This window comes from Anolis carolinensis, chromosome 1, assembly GCF_035594765.1.
Source record: "Anolis carolinensis isolate JA03-04 chromosome 1, rAnoCar3.1.pri, whole genome shotgun sequence".
NCBI lineage: Eukaryota > Metazoa > Chordata > Lepidosauria > Squamata > Dactyloidae > Anolis > Anolis carolinensis.
In genome coordinates, this window is record NC_085841.1 from 163806181 (window position 1) to 163821936 (window position 15756).

The 15756-nt window shown below is 42.4% G+C and overlaps 1 protein-coding gene across 4 annotated transcripts in view; it reads left to right on the plus strand.

The window, feature by feature from the left end:
- Positions 1–15756, plus strand: part of gpcpd1 (glycerophosphocholine phosphodiesterase 1) — a 61641-nt gene that overhangs the window by 24908 nt on the left and 20977 nt on the right. For 3 of the 4 annotated variants that reach the window (XM_062957948.1, XM_062957936.1, XM_003215279.4), the window contains exons 6-10: positions 2786–2824; positions 4441–4564; positions 11649–11892; positions 13146–13308; positions 13804–13936. In XM_062957948.1, coding sequence (XP_062814018.1) covers positions 2786–2824; positions 4441–4564; positions 11649–11892; positions 13146–13308; positions 13804–13936 — 703 coding nt within the window. Of the gene's footprint in view, positions 1–16; positions 2531–2785; positions 2825–4440; positions 4565–11648; positions 11893–13145; positions 13309–13803; positions 13937–15756 lie in introns of those variants that run through there. The other variant, XM_062957949.1, reaches the window with a different exon arrangement.

The following is a 15756-nucleotide window of genomic DNA, read 5'->3' on the forward strand; positions in this document are numbered from 1 at the left end:
GGGCACCAACTGCATCTGTTTGAAGCATAAGATTACTAATATGTTACACAGTGGTTTAGTAAGCGTTGATAATGTTTTATTGAATTAACATTAATGCCATTGTTACACAGGCACCTTCCTTCCTAGCACAGCATGGCTATTGCTCTACAAATTTGTGTAAAATTGTTTAATTTACAGTTGTAAACAAATTGATTTGAACATCTAATATTTCCCATGCTTTTATCTCTATTGATATTTATACATTTTGGCTGTTCAAATAGGGTGGGTGAAGTTGCCTGTGATTTCATCTTGAGCTTTCAAAGTGTGGCATGGATAAGTCCTGATTCTCATCCCTAAATATGGAACTGAGAAGAGTTAGGAAGGATCATCCCATTAGATGAGTCATGAGTTTTGGAGATGCTGTGTTACAGCTTGTTATCTCACCAAATGGAAGAATTTATGGACCCTGAAACCTTAACTTAAAAACAACTAAAACATTGACAACATAGAGACCACACAATTGTCAGTTTTCATTGTTCCTTGAGAGTGGGGGTCCCCTGTTTTTGCTCTTGATTTTTGTTTTTGTTTGTTTTTTTAACAAACCATGCCTCAGTAGTAGAAACTAAATGCTGTTTGTCTTAAAGTTTAAGACCTAGTTGTTTGGGGTTTTTCCCCCAATAAATGGTTTTACCTATTCGAAGGTATTGTTTATGTGAAACAAAGTAATATATTAAAGAGTAAATAGAATACTTTTACTAATGTTAACTTAGGATAAACAGTACAAATGGGGATACTTGTTGATACAATCTAATGTTATTTTATCCTTGAGAAAGCGATTGAAACTACTTACTGTGGGTTTCTAAGGATTTTCAGTACCCAAAATGATGGTGATGTATTGCAATCAAAATTTTAAATTTTTAAAATTAAAAATGCCAAGATTGTATATAAATAAATGCATCCCTTATATTCCAAGCTAAATATATTATTTCCTAGTGCATGGTCTTCAAAGGAGCAAACCTAGGAAGGTAGTCTAAGTCTGCACTTTTGTGCAACTCTATCTAGACGTTAAGTCCCATTGAATGAAGTGGGACTTTCTTTTGTGTAGGCATGCATGGGATTCCAGTGATCATTTCTTTACTTTTTAATTCTTAAAATAAGTTGTGTATGTCATAAGTGGCTTTAGTGTTTAATCATTTCTGAAAGACTACTGAGGGAATCATGCCTTTTAGCGATTCTTGGACCCTTTTAAATCTCTGATAGTCTAGATCCTGCTGCTTTCTACAGTGCATACATGACAGTACTGCACATTACATTCAATCATATCCTTACTTTGTGAGATAAACTGTAAGTGCTTCTAAACATAACATGGTAACCTGTCATTGTCGATCTGAAGAGAAACTACCCTGTTTCCCTGAAAATAAGACATCCCCAGAAAATAAGACCTAGTAGAGGTTTTGCTGAATTGCTAAATATAAGGCCTCCCCCCGAAAGTAAGACCTAGCAAAGTTTTTGTTTGGAAGCATGCCTGCCAAACAGAACACCAGAGCATGCAGGATCGGTAAATGTACGTACCATAGAAATACGTACATGGAAATATTGGTAGTAACAAGAAATTCTTGATAGGATTCAGTTTGTCTAGTTATGCTGGTTTGTGATGACAACTACTGTACAGTGTATAATAAATGTTCATTTTTTTGGTTCAACAATAAATGTGAATTCTTTTTCATGGAAAAATAAGACATCCCCTGAAAATAAGACCTAGCACATCTTTGGGAGCAAAAATTAATATAAGACACTGTCTTATTTTCGGGGAAACACGGTAGTATATATCATAAATGTCATTATCACAAATGTTTTCTGGTTTCAGTGAGTGGGTGCCAATGACAGTTAGTAAACCCACTTAAACAGCATAGGGCCCAGTAACCTGATTGAAAAGAAACATACTTTTCTTTGAGACCTTTCATCAGTTTCCTGAAAAAATATTTTTTATTGAGTAGTCGCTCTGATATTGGGAGATTTATTACACATAAGAGCTTGATAGTATTCTTTCAAAATGATCACCTTTTGCAATTTCTGACAACAATATGTTCTTTCCCCACACTTGGTACACCAGGCTTAATGGCAGTAATAAATGCAAATGAGGGTAAAACCTTAATGGTTCAACTTCGTTATCTTTAAACCCAATACGGTTCTGATTTATTACTGGGTTTGTTTTGTTTTTTTCAAGATAATTAATTTTTTCTGAGGCATTAGATAAATATAAAAGTTTGAATATTTTATCAAGAACTGGGTGGAAAAGAGCACAAGCATTTTAATAGTAGTAGTCCAGATGCTATCTCTAAGCTTGAAGTAAAGTGTATTTTTGCATGTACTTTATAACCCGTCACATGAGTATAATGACCTTTATGACCCAAGTGTGACATCGTGGCACTGATACACTCTCAGGATATGTCATGCCCTTTCCCCAGTTTAAACAGTATTGTTTGAAGGAACTACATGCTGTTGATGTTTTCTGGAGATTATGGTTTTATATCAAGAAAAGAACTGAGAGGTATTGTACAAGTTGTAACAAATATGCTTATGCCATGCCTTCTTATTTAAAATGTCTTAATGGTAATTTGACATAAAATGCTAAAGTAGTTCTGAAACTGATACTGTAATCCTCTACATACTTAATCAGCTGTCCCATTAGGTTCAAAGGGACTATCTCCCAGGCAAGTATGTATAGGATTACAGCCAAAACTAGCAAGTAATTGAACAACTAGTGAATGTGAACTGTTCTCACAGATTGTCCTTTTAATTCCAGTGGATAGCTCCATCGATGATGGACACTTTGGAATCTTTGGTAAGTAGATGGCCATTCCATATGAAACTTCCACGTAGATGGTGCTGATACATTTCTGTTTTGTCATGAAAAGTGACTTTGAAATACTTAAAATGGGGATGCGTGGTTATATTGTGCACCTTGTAAAAAGACATGTTTCGAAACCTTTCCTAATTGGTATTTATTAATCCAAAAATGCCTGTGTCCCATTTTTCAGGATACGAATCCTTCCTAGGCAGTTTACAAGTAACAGGCATGTAGTGTAAAATCGCAATAAATGTTATTAAAATATAAAACCAGGATCTTTCCTGTAAGCCACTTGCTGTGGGGGAAGTGAGGAGGAGTCTGTTGGAACAGGCTTTGGGGTAGCTAAAGCAGGCTCTGAGATTACTAATTTCTGCTTCCTTCTCTCCCTCCTTTCCCTGGAGTCCTTCCTGCTGGGAAGGTTGTCTAAAAGGCCCCAGCGGGAGAGATGTAGGAAGTGGCCTGTGCCTTGCTGTCCCCTCATCCTCAGATCTGGAATCCTTCCTGTCTTAGTTGAGCATTGAATTTATTCCCTTGTGACCGTGCAAATACCCCTTTTAGTCTTAATAAATGCTTGTTCTTCGATCTTAATTCATCTACCTCATTAGCTATACTGAATCAAAAATTAATCTTGTTAGCCTGGGTGCTAGCTATGAATTTTTCCCATCCTTTTATAAAATATGGCTCCATTCTACAACCAGAAAAATACTGTACATAGATGTTCTCTGTTTGAATTATGGGAAGCCATGCCCCCTAATCTTTTGATTTACAATTGATTGACAGCTGATATCGGGGACATGGTTTGAATGGTGTTTGTGAAGTTCATTACCTTCCTTGTCACCTTTCCCTCTGAAGATCAGCATTACCTCATTGAATTAAGTTCAGGAATAGCCTGGTTTTAAGTCAGGACAGATCCTAAAATTTAATCTGTTGCTGTTTGTGACAATAGGCCAACAGTGTGTGCTCTTGGCCCCTTCTGAGAATAAAAATGTAGCCTTTTCTATAATACGAAGGCTATCCAGAAATTACATTACGTTTTGGAATTAAAAAAGAACAAAGTATAGGATAAACCACTTACCATATGCAGTTGAAAGCCATGCTGAAATAGTACATTTCAACATAGTCCTCATTCAGATTGAGGCACTTATCACAGTGAGGAATGACTTTGGAAAGTTCATACCCTCAACACTTTCCCGCCTCTGCGACCCGCGTTATTGCAACACTGAAACTCAGCCAGGCTGAACAATGAATGCAAAAGGAAGCAAGGAAAAACTCAGCTCTCGCTTCTTTTGCAAAGGGATCTGAAGAGAGATCAAAACATTGAGGCTTCCCTTCCTGCCAGCCGATCCTGGTTGCTTCCAAACCCTGGCCGATTGCAAACCTGGCCAATCCTGGCTGCTGAGCAAGCTCCAGAAAGTGGCCTGGAGGAGAGCAGCTCCCGAGGAGAAGCAGGCAGGATCGAACAGGTTTGCAATCGGCCAGGGTTTGGAAGCAACCAGGATCGGCTGGCAGGAAGGGATTTATTGACATTCTGGGATATAGTAAATTGTATAGAACTATGAGATTGAAGATTATACAGGACTATAACTCTAGTTGTTGTTTTACTTTCTCAGATGATGTGGAGAGTATCGATTCTGGTTGGTTGACGTGCCAAACGGAAATAAGACTACGGCTGCATTTTTCTGAAAGATCTCCTGTATCTATAACGAAGAAAAAATTTAAAAAATCTAGATTTAGGTATGATTACACTTTTTGATGATCCTCTTTTGGTTATGTTGGACATTGGTCTAAATAATATAGTTTTAATTTGTAGAAGTGCAATTCCTATTCAGGTTTTTTTTAAAAAACCTCAAAAGTTTTGTTTTTCTTTTATGCAAGATTAACTACAGGATTAGTTCATATATCTCATTCTTCCTAATCAGCTCTTCAAATTGTTGTCACTTTGAAATCTTTAAAATGAAGTGTAAAACCAGCTGTTTGAATCTTTCTCTTCACAAATACTTGGTGTCTTGGAGCTCTTTGCTGCTTTGTAAAAACAGCTCTTTTGTTCTTTGCTGCTTTGTAAAAACAGTGACATTGTTTTGTGAAAAAACTGTCCTTAAGTTAAGAGTGCTGAATTAGATAACAACTTTGAAACTGCTCATACTGTGAACCCAAAGAAGAAGAGTGTATTTCATATTCAGATCCTGTTGAGCAATTTTTATTCCCTCTGTGTGTGTTATATCCACAGATATACTGTCTAGGTGTCTGCCACTACATGTACTATTTTGGTCTGAGAGGAGAAAAGATTTGCCGTGAATTATTATATTAATTTATTTGATCCTTCTAGTTTTTATGTAACTTGTTTTGAAGCTTGCCCCAAAGTACTATGTATAGATAGCAAATAAACATCATGAAAATTAGTTCTTTATATCCTTGTCCTATTTATTTATTTATGATGTTTCTATCCTGCTTTTCTTCTTCGTGGTGCTTCTGTGGAAATCGCACATATGGGACATTCTCCTGCGCTTGTGCAACATTTCGGAACCTTCTAGAATACTCTATTGAAACATTTTGGCGAAGCCCCGCCCATCCTTCCCAATAGAATATATATAGCCTGATGGGCGGGGATAGCCTCAGTTCATTTTTTCCGCTGCTCAGTCAGCATTAAGAACCTCTAGCTTATAGTTACCATATTGGCCTTGGCCTTGACTCGGACTGATCTATCGTTTGTGCTACCGTTCTCCAACCAATCGACCACGGAAAGACTTGACTACTCTTATGGAATACGGGCCTACCACCAGCAGGCCAGTAGAGATGGCATCCTTTTTTAAGAAATGCGATGCATGCGGGGGCAAGCTCCCTGAGGCGGATGGCCATGCCAAATGCCTCTTATGCCTAGGGGAAAGCCACAACCCCCAATCCTGCCAAGTGTGTCGAGGGTTTACCTCTCAGGCCAGGAAGAACAGGGAGTCAAGACTTAAAGCGCTCTTGTACGAGCAAGCACTGGCCCTGGCTACGTTGGAATTGGCTACTCCTGAGGCCGATCCAGGCCTCCTTTTGGCAGTCGGGAATACTACCTCCGACTTGGTGGGGTCTGCGCCGCCGGAGACGGCCCAAGATAGCGCTGATGGAGATGTGCCCGACTCTCAAGGAGCCAAAATGGCGTACGCCACAGCTCCCAAGACCAAGGAGGGCCGAAAGAAATCAAAGAAACCAGCCTCGGCCCCCTTAGCCCCGCCTCCCTGTGCACCACTGCAGACACACCCACAAGGCGCTGGCTCAAATTCAGGGAGTGCACCAACAGCGAGCAATGCAGGCACATATCCTGCTCCTTTGAAGCCTCCAACAGTGTCGAACCCTCAGTCACTGTTGCAAAGGGATCAGCAGTCGACACCGATCGTGTTGCACTCCAGCAGAGCTCTGACTCCAGAGCATGGGGAGGAGCCAGGACAAGGGAAGTTACAGGAGGAACCTGCTCTTTTAAGGAACCCTCATGAGGATGTTGACCCCCCCTTCTGCGGAAGCTATAAAGACTTTCTCCGCTCTGTTAATTAAGCTTTCAAGAGCCCTTAACCTCCCAACCCCTAAACCGTCTAAAATAGTTGAGGACCCAGTCTTCCCATCTTCCAAACAGCAGGCACTGCTTACCGCATCTCTGCCTTACCTTCCATATCTGGTAGAACTAGTTAAAAATGGAGTTCCCCCAGCCTCATTGCCAGCGACCCCAAGGAAAGCGGAATACCTTTACAAAATTGACTTCTCCATGGGTCTCATGGTTGGCCAAGCAGCCCAAACTGAACTCCCGTGTAGTGAATTGTGACCCAACCAAAGGCGGTCCAGAGGTCACAGCCCACGCCGCTGGATAAGGAAGGAAAGAAACTAGATAGCATGGGGAAGACATTCTATTCTTCAGCCTGCTTATTTGCCCGTATTTCACATTATGGCGCATATATGGGGGCGTATCAATGTTACCTTTGGGGCAAGATCGCCCCTTATATTGATCTCCTTCCCCAGGAAGATCAGGCCTTGGCGAAAGCGTTTCATCAGGAGACATGCCTCTTATCAGACCTCCAAAAGAAGTTAGCTAAGAATACAGCCGACACATCTGGGAAACTACTGGCAGGTGCAATATCCCTAAGGCGGCACGCATGGCTCAGGGTGTCCAACTTAGTCCAATCAGCCAAGTCGGTAATAGAGGACCTCCCGCTAGATGAAGCAGGCTTGTTTAACCCAGAAACCGACGCTGAAATCAAAGATACCCATGAGGTGATGCAAGCCGCCCATAAGTATGGCGTGCAGCAGACCTACTATTATCAGAGACGTCGATGGGGACAGTACTACCATTCCAGAAGAGCCACTCCCCCATCCTCCAGGGGAAAGCAGAGACCTCCTTTTCGATCCCTGGGATTCCGGAAATCCTCCTTTCCTTACAAGCCTCAACAGCGAGGGAGAAGGAAGGAAGGTGAGAAACAGAGATGCCGTTTTTAACGCGCACGCTGACAGTTTCTCCCCAGTTTCTATTCCAAGTTTGAACTCCTCTGTTAAATGTTCAAATTCAAAGAGTTCTACGTTAACAAATTCGGAGCGTAGCTCCACTCTGCAGTTACACAATAGTCGGGATAACTACCTTTTGTTTAAGGATAAGTTAGCCCCTTACCTAGAGGCATGGAAGAAGATAACGTCGGACTCATGGGTTCTGGATATGATCAAGAATGGTTATGTAATTGAGTTCACATCTCTTCCCCAGACAGGGTTTCCCCGCCCTACCACGCCCTCTGATTGCCTGCAAGACAAGGTGGCCACATTACTATCCAAGGGGGCAATCTCTAGGGTTCCATGTAGGAAAGTCAGGCATTGCTTTTTTTTCTAGGTATTTCTTAATCCGCAAGAGAGGTGGAGGCATGTGCCCCATCCTGGATCTCAGGGCAGTCAATCGGCACATTAGATTCCGTAAATTCAGGATGGTTACTCTCTCAACCATCCTTCCCTTTCTTCGTAAAGGAGTCTGGTTCTCCACGATTCACTTGCGTGATGCCTATTTTCACGTTTCAGTGAGGCGTTCACATCGGAGATTCCTTAGCTTCATGGTCAATGGCACCTGCTGTTCCTTCAATGTACTTTCTTTCGGCCTGGCGACAGCGCCGAGAATTTTTATGAAGTGCATGTCAGTAGTAGCCGCTTACCTGAGGCAAAGGAGCGTGATAGTTTTTCCCTATATAGATGACTGGCTTATCACGAGTGACTCTAAGGCCCATCTTCACACTGATCTCTCATTCACCTTGTTTTTTCTGCAGAAGCTTGGGCTAGTTGTCAACAAAGAAAAGTCTCATCTCACCCCAACACAAGAAATTCATTTTATTGGGGCGATCTTGAACTCCACCACCAAAAGAGCCTACCAACCAGAAGAACGTTTGAGCACCATCCGTTCAGCCATCACCACTCTTTGTGTAAAGGGGCGTGCTTCGGCATGGTATATCCAATCCATTCTTGGCCATATGGCCTCAACCACATCCCTTATAGACTTTGCAAGGCTCAGAATGTGACCCCTCCAAATGTGGTTCCTAGGGGTGTTCGATCCGTTCATCGACAGTCAGAGAACCCCGTTAAAGCCCCCAACCGATGTCCTCAAGTCGCTTGTGTGTTGGATGAGACAACACAACTTGCGAACAGGCCTCCCTTTTCATCCGATGGAGCCGTCTCGCGAGTTAACAACGGACGTGTCCCAGGAAGGCTGGGGAGCACATCTGGACGGCCTCACGGTCAACGGCAAATGGTCCAAGCTTCAATGCAACTACCATATAAACGTCCTCGAACTGCTGGCAGTAGAGAAGGCCCTTCATGCTTTCAGCAACCTCCTCAAACGAAAGACAGTGCGTGTGATAACAGACAATATGACAGTGAAATACTACCTGAACAAAGAAGGGGGAACCACTCGAAGGCCTTGCTGCTCCTCTTGTTGCGGATATGGGAATGGTGCATACGCAAACAGATGAAGATCATAGCTGTCCACCTACCCAGGAAAGACAATGTTCTCACGGATGCATTAAGCACGTCCTCTTCGACCTCCCACGAGTGGCAGCTGAACATCAGGGACTTTCGTCTCCTGGCTCGCCGCTGGGGTTGGCCGGCGATAGACCTCTTCGCATCTTGGTGACTCCCTGGTGGCCCTGCCAACCATGGTTCGCACCGCTCTGGAGAGCAGCCAAGGGCGACTACCTTTGTCTCGAGGTCTCACCAGACCTGTTGACACTCCACCAAGGTCAACCACCCGGACATATGAACATTACGCCTCACGGGATGGAGGATCAGACCTCAAGGCATATCTCCTCCCCTGTGGGGGCCATCCTAGGGGCTGCTCAGAAATCTTCCACAAAGCAAGCATACAAGTACAAGTGGGATAGATTCAAGAAGTTTGTGGAACCCAAGGGGTTAGACCCTATCTCAGCTCCAATCCCTGTAGTCCTGGACTTTTTGGTCCACCTGTCGAACTCTGGCCTCTCACTGACCTCCCTGAAGTGCTATGTAGCGGCTTTGTCCTGGTACAGAAGAGGCCCCCTAGGGCAATCCTGCTTTCAGGGTCCTTTGATAAAACTCTTCTTTAAGGGATTCAAGAACTTACATCCCCCGGCATCACCTCTACCTCTGGCCTGGAGCCTCGAGCTAGTTCTATCACAGTTATCAAAGCCACCATTTGAGCCAATGGCTTCCTCAGATATCTCCTATCTCTCCTAGAAGGTGGCTTTTCTCGTAGCGGTTACGTCAGCACAGAGGGCTAGTGAACTCTGTGCCCTTAGGTCGGACCCACCGTACCTCCGCTTCCACAACGATAAGGTGGTGCTGAGGACAGACATCACCTTCTTACCCAAAGTCGTGTCCAAGTTCCACATGTGCCAGGACATTTCATTGCCGGCTTTTTTCCAAAATCCATTACACTCTTTAGATGTGAGGAGAGCGTTAGCATTCTATATTCAACCAACAGCAGAATTTAGAAAGTCGACTCGCCTCTTCTTGCGGTATAGACTGTTTCTTCCCAGTGCCTGGCATCTTGGATAGTGGCAACTATTCACCTGGCGTACAAACTAGAGGGCCAGGACCCTCTGCAAAGAGTGACAGCTCACTCCACGAGAGCTCTAGCAATGTCTCAGGCATTCCTCAAAGGGGTGCCATTAGAGGACATATGTAGAGCAGCAACATGGTCCTTGTCGTTTACCTTCGCCTCACACTACAAGCTGGACATCCTGGCGAAGAAGGATGCAGCGCTCGGGAGGGCCGTTCTCTTCTCATGCGTGGCATGACCTGCCACCTTTGGTGAGTAGCTTGTCAGTCTCCCATATGTGCGATTTCCACAGAAGCACCACAAAGAAGAAGATATAGTTGCTTACCTGTAACTGTTTCTTCGAGTGGTGTTCTGTGGAATTCGCACACCTCGCCCGTCCTCCCCGCAGTGCTCATGCCACGGTGCTTCAGCTGCTTCCTGGTGGCTGGGAACTGAGGCTAGCCCCGCCCATCGGGCTATATATATTCTATTGGGAAGGATGGGCAGGGCTTCGCCAAAATGTTTCAATAGAGTATTCTAGAAGGTTCCAAAATGCTGCGCAAGCGCAGAAGAATGTCCCATATGTGCGAATTCCACAGAACACCACTCAAAGAAACACAGTTACAGGTAAGCAACTATATCTTCTCAACCCTGAAGGGGACTCAAGACGGCTTTACATATTGACAACTATTCGATGCCATTAAAATAATACAAAATTACAATGTACGTTTAAAATCAAATAATAAAATACAATTCAAAACCATTAAAGACATTTAAAAACCATACAATCACAATCACAAGATCCACAAGCATAGTCTGGGCGGTTCCTATAGTCATTACACGTCATTTCATATCTGTTTATTGCACAGAATCTCCTATGGTCCTAGGCCATAGATAAGGGTTGGTCAGCTGCTGTGTCATGGTGGCCTCATTTTTCACTGGGATACTCTGGAGCAGTGGTTCTCAACCTGGAGTCCCCAAATGTTTTTGGCCTTCACTCCCAGAAATTCTAAGAGCTGGTAAACTGGCTGGGATTTCTGGAAGTTATAGGCCAAAAACATCTGGGGACCCCAAGCTGAGAACCACTGCTCTGGAGGTTTTCACTTCTTGCCATATTAAAAAAAACCCTTTCACTCTTTCTTTTAAACACTAACCGTGTCCTCACTTTTAGTGTTTGAAAGAACACTAGTATATATAATTTTGTTTAAAGTAACACATGTGGGGTTGATTTTGCCACATTTCTGGATTCTGCGAATTGTTTCAGGCCCAGGAAATGCCTTTATTAAACTAAGCAGTGAACTGAAAGTCGACTTCTGCTTTACTTGATCTTTAAAAAGATACTTTTTGGGCCTTAAACAGGAAGAAGAATGTGTGGTGAAATTGCCCCCACACCATATAGAGATTATGGCATAGGCATTATTAGTATGAAAATGGAGGGGATGGTGGTCCTGGTGACCTAATAACGGCCTTGGGTGGCCACATAGTGTCTGGGTCTGGCTTTGTCTACATATTCCACAGTGCCTATAGCTTTATCCAAATAGTCTTATCTTAATGGACATATCCATATTTTACAGAAGTAAATTCTGTAATTTATGCACTGTGTGAAGAAGTACTTTCTCTTCTCTGCCCTGAATCTTTCGATATTTAGCTTCATTTGATAGGTTCCATTTGCGTCCTTTTGTGTTATCAAAAGTAGAATACATCTGATTGATCGTCTCACATCAGAGGGTGTCTACGTTCTGTTATTGTCAGTGAGGTTCTATGACACATAGCATCAGATTTTACTGTTTCTTTCCTGTGTAGAGTGAAACTCACCCTCGAAGGCTTGGAGGAAGAGGGTGAAGATGACGAGGATGGTAGACTGTCACCTACCCTTCATCATAAAATGTCAAACACATTAGAGATTTCGCTAATAAGTGATAATGAATTCAAGTCGCGGCATTCTCAGCCAGAATGTGGTTATGGTTTGCAGCCCGACCGGTGGACAGAATATTCTATACAAACTATGGAACCAGACAATTTGGAGTTGATCTTTGACTTTTTTGAGGTGAGGGTGTGAATATGTGAGAGAGCTTTTCCCACTCTTTCATACCTGAAAAAGTTCAATATCTAATGAGTTTTTTAAAATGCATTGTCCATTTTACAGTGTGACTTACATTGTTGGGCCACTCATCATATTTCAGGGTTTGTAGCCACTTTAACAGAAATTACAGATAGAAAACTGGAAGAAGAGAGGAGAGGTCTCCCAGAGGATGAGAAGTTTGTGCCCCAAGATTGATCCTAGCAAGAATTTAAGTCGTTATTAGATTCCCCTTTACATTCCCCTAGCAAAGTAGATGTTTCAACACTGCCGCTTCTGTCCCAACCTTTACACATGATGAGAGAGGAGCAGTACTCAGGCTACTGTTTCCCTCCCTCGTCACACTTGCAAGACAGCATCCAAGCTGGGAAATCCTGCAGTTATTTGAATGAGATCTCCTTTTTTCGTGTGTCAAAACCATGTTCTCCAATGAGTTTGGTATCCTACCTTCTGGCTCCTCAAAGTCCCTCAGATAAATTCTAGTTTCTTAGTTGTGATTCCAGCATCTATTCATTCTTAAACTTTTATCTTAACAATATTGGTGGCTCAATATTGTTGAATAAAATCTGATAAATGAACTACATGGAACAGGAAATACTCTTTGTATTTACTTCTTCTTCTCTGTCTTTATTAGTCCCACCCCCATGAAAACAATTCTATGGGGTGGAAAGGATTTCATTTAAGTTTTGTGTTTTACATTGCTCAATTTTAATAAATGTTTGGCTTACATTGCATAATCTGTTACTCTAATGATGTATTAGACTGATTAAAAGTTGTCAAGAGCAGAATGTACAGTTTTATATAATTTAAAAATAGGAGCAAGGTTAATTCTGTGTGAGTCAAGGATAAAAACTTTGAATACGCTTTGAAATGGTAGCTGTACTAGTCTTTAATTTTAGAAGTCTTGCAGCATCTTTAAAATTAACTGGTCTATTTTAGCATGTTCTTGAATGAATTATAATCCACTACCTCAGTAATGAGACTACAGCATTCAAGTTTGGATATGTATGTTTAGAGCAATAGCAGCTGCAGAAAATAACAGTTGTATAGTAAAATACTGGTCATAATCAATTAGCACAAATATCCTGCCATTGCTGTGTTCTTTATCTGCTTTCCAGAAGCAAGAGCTGTATTCGTAGAAATGCTTAATTACTCAGGTTATGGAGTAATATAAAGCACTTAATTTTTTAAAGAAATCCCTCTCTTTTTTGCATTTTTAGGAAGATCTTAGTGAAGCAGTGATACAAGGTGATGAAATTCCAGGTCATGTGGGCGCAGCTTGTCTGTTATCCTCCACTCTTGCAGAAACGGGAAAGAGTTGTGGTATTCTCACGCTTCCTATTATGAGCAGAATGTCACGAAAAACAATAGGAAAAGTTAGAGGTATGATTACTTAATAAGTTGATGCAAGCATGACCTAATCTCAGCATGGTCCTCCTTTTCAAAAGACTTGTGTTGGATTCAGAAGGCCCTTAAAAGAATTTTGCTAATGCTGGAAGGAGGAGATAGAAATGTTAGATGTTGCCAGCACTGATCATGCCATTACCTCCATTCTATGGTGGGGAGTCTCCACAGAATCCTGGTACTTTCTATTCGCCTGGTGTTCTCCTATCTCAAAATAACCATCAGGAACCAACCTTGTATTGCAATAAGTATTAAAGAGAAAACAATGCCTACAACTAGTTTATAGAAAGGTGTTTAATAATTATAAACAGTGTTCCAAATGTCTGTGTTGACTTCCATGCCAAGTATATTTTTTGCATTCCAGTTGATTTTCAGTAATGTTTCTCTGTACCAATAAAGAGATAAAGTGCTGTTCTAATCTGATTTAAAACATTTAAAATGGACAATCACATCTTCTTCCTTTTCTCCTTGTAGTGGACTACATAATTATTAAGCCAATTCAGGGATATTCCTGTGATATGAAAGCTTCATATACTAAATACTGGAGTCCAAGAAAAGGCCTAGATGTTGGGCATAGAGGTGCAGGAAATTCTACAACCACCACCAAGTAAGTTGGAATAATTAAAATATGAGATACCAGATAAGAAAAAAAAAACTTTTCTTCTTTTTCTGCAGCCCTGTTGGATCAATGCAAAAGGACATAATTGTGTCTTGATCGCAATTTGTCATGTTTAGCTAGAAATCTCATTTTTACAAAAATAATTTTCAGTAAATGTTTCTAGATTTTAGCCTCTCACTTCTGTGCTTGCTATAATCCACCAAAACTACATGTATCCGTATGTGAGAACTGTGTTTATAATCCTTTGGAATGTTGTAGCAATTTCTGTGGATCATGGTGAGAAGAGAAAGCCTCAGGTGTTGAAAAAGATGGTTTTATTTTTCCTATAAACCAGTGTGTTTTGGCCTAGTAGTAGAGACTAGGAATTAGATCTATGGATATTAAATCTATGGAGTTGATCTCATTCAACTGGAGTACCTTTGGGAGTTACTACTTCATAAAACTTTGAGGGAGGCACTTGTTTTTACCTTCATTTTGCATCTACCTTAATTAATGACCATTTCTCCCATGTCATGTCTTTAGTAGTCTGAGGAATGATTTTTCAGATAAGATTTGTAGAAATTCATGGAATGCTGGAAAGTGTGATGAGTCATGGGCCATGTAGTCCCGTTCATGGGCCATGTAGTCCCGTTTCCCGCTCAGGAAATCAGGGCTAGTCAGCAAGCAGACGCCTGGGCACAGGACCAACTTCGCCAAGGACTACGTTTTCCCTTTTCGCTTAAGGATGGGCTACTTTGCTATAGAAATCATGTTTACATCCCCCCAGGACCGGGCAGGGAAAAAGCACTTCGTCTGTGTCATGACTGCAAGCCAGCAGGGCATTTCGGGCTATTTAAAACCATGCATTTGATCCTAAGAGATTTCTGGTGGCCCAAGATCCGCAAGGATGTGGAAAAATATGTCAACACCTGCCCAGTATGCCAGCGCTCCAAGACAAGAAGAGAAAAGCCCTCAGGGCTTCTGCACCCCCTCCCTACCCCATCCCGCCCATGGGAAATAATCTCTGCGGATTTTATCACTGATCTACCACCTTCCTGTGGATTCACCACGATCCTAGTGGTGGTGGACCTTTTCACCAAGTTAGCCCATTTCATTCCCTGTGATGGCCTTCCCACGGCCAAAGAAACTGCAGATCTATTCCTCCAACATGTTTTCAGATTGCATGGATTGCCCAAGAGTTTGGTCACAGACCGTGGGTCCCAATTCACCTCTCGTTTCTGGAAAGCACTACAAAAACTATTGGGCATAGACTCTCGTTTATCTTCGGCTCATCATCCCCAAACAGATGGGCAAACTGAGCGCACCAATGCCACTTTGGAACAATACCTTCGCTGTTATGTGAACTACCAGCAAGACAATTGGGCTTCCCTGTTATCGCTGTCAGAGTTTGCCTACAACAATGGGGTCCAGGCTTCTACTAAAGAAACGCCGTTCTTTGCAAACTACGGCTTCCATCCACGTTTCTTTCCCCCTGTCATTGAAACCTCAGAAGTTCCCGCAGCAGAGGACTGGCTGCAGGAACTCACAGCGGTGCAACAACTCTTGCTCCAGCAATTAAACCAAGCCAAGGAGGACTATAAACGTCACGCGGACAAACATCGCCAGCCGGGCCCCGAAATCAAGGTAGGAGACCGGGTTCTTCTGTCCACTCGCTTTTTGCCCTCCCATCGCCCTTGCCGGAAGTTAGATGCCCGTTTCATTGGCCCCTATCCAGTGGTGGCGCAACTTAACCCCGTGACTTTCAAACTCCAACTTCCGCGTTCAATGCGCATTCATCCAGTGTTCCACCGCTCCCTGCTCCTTCCGGC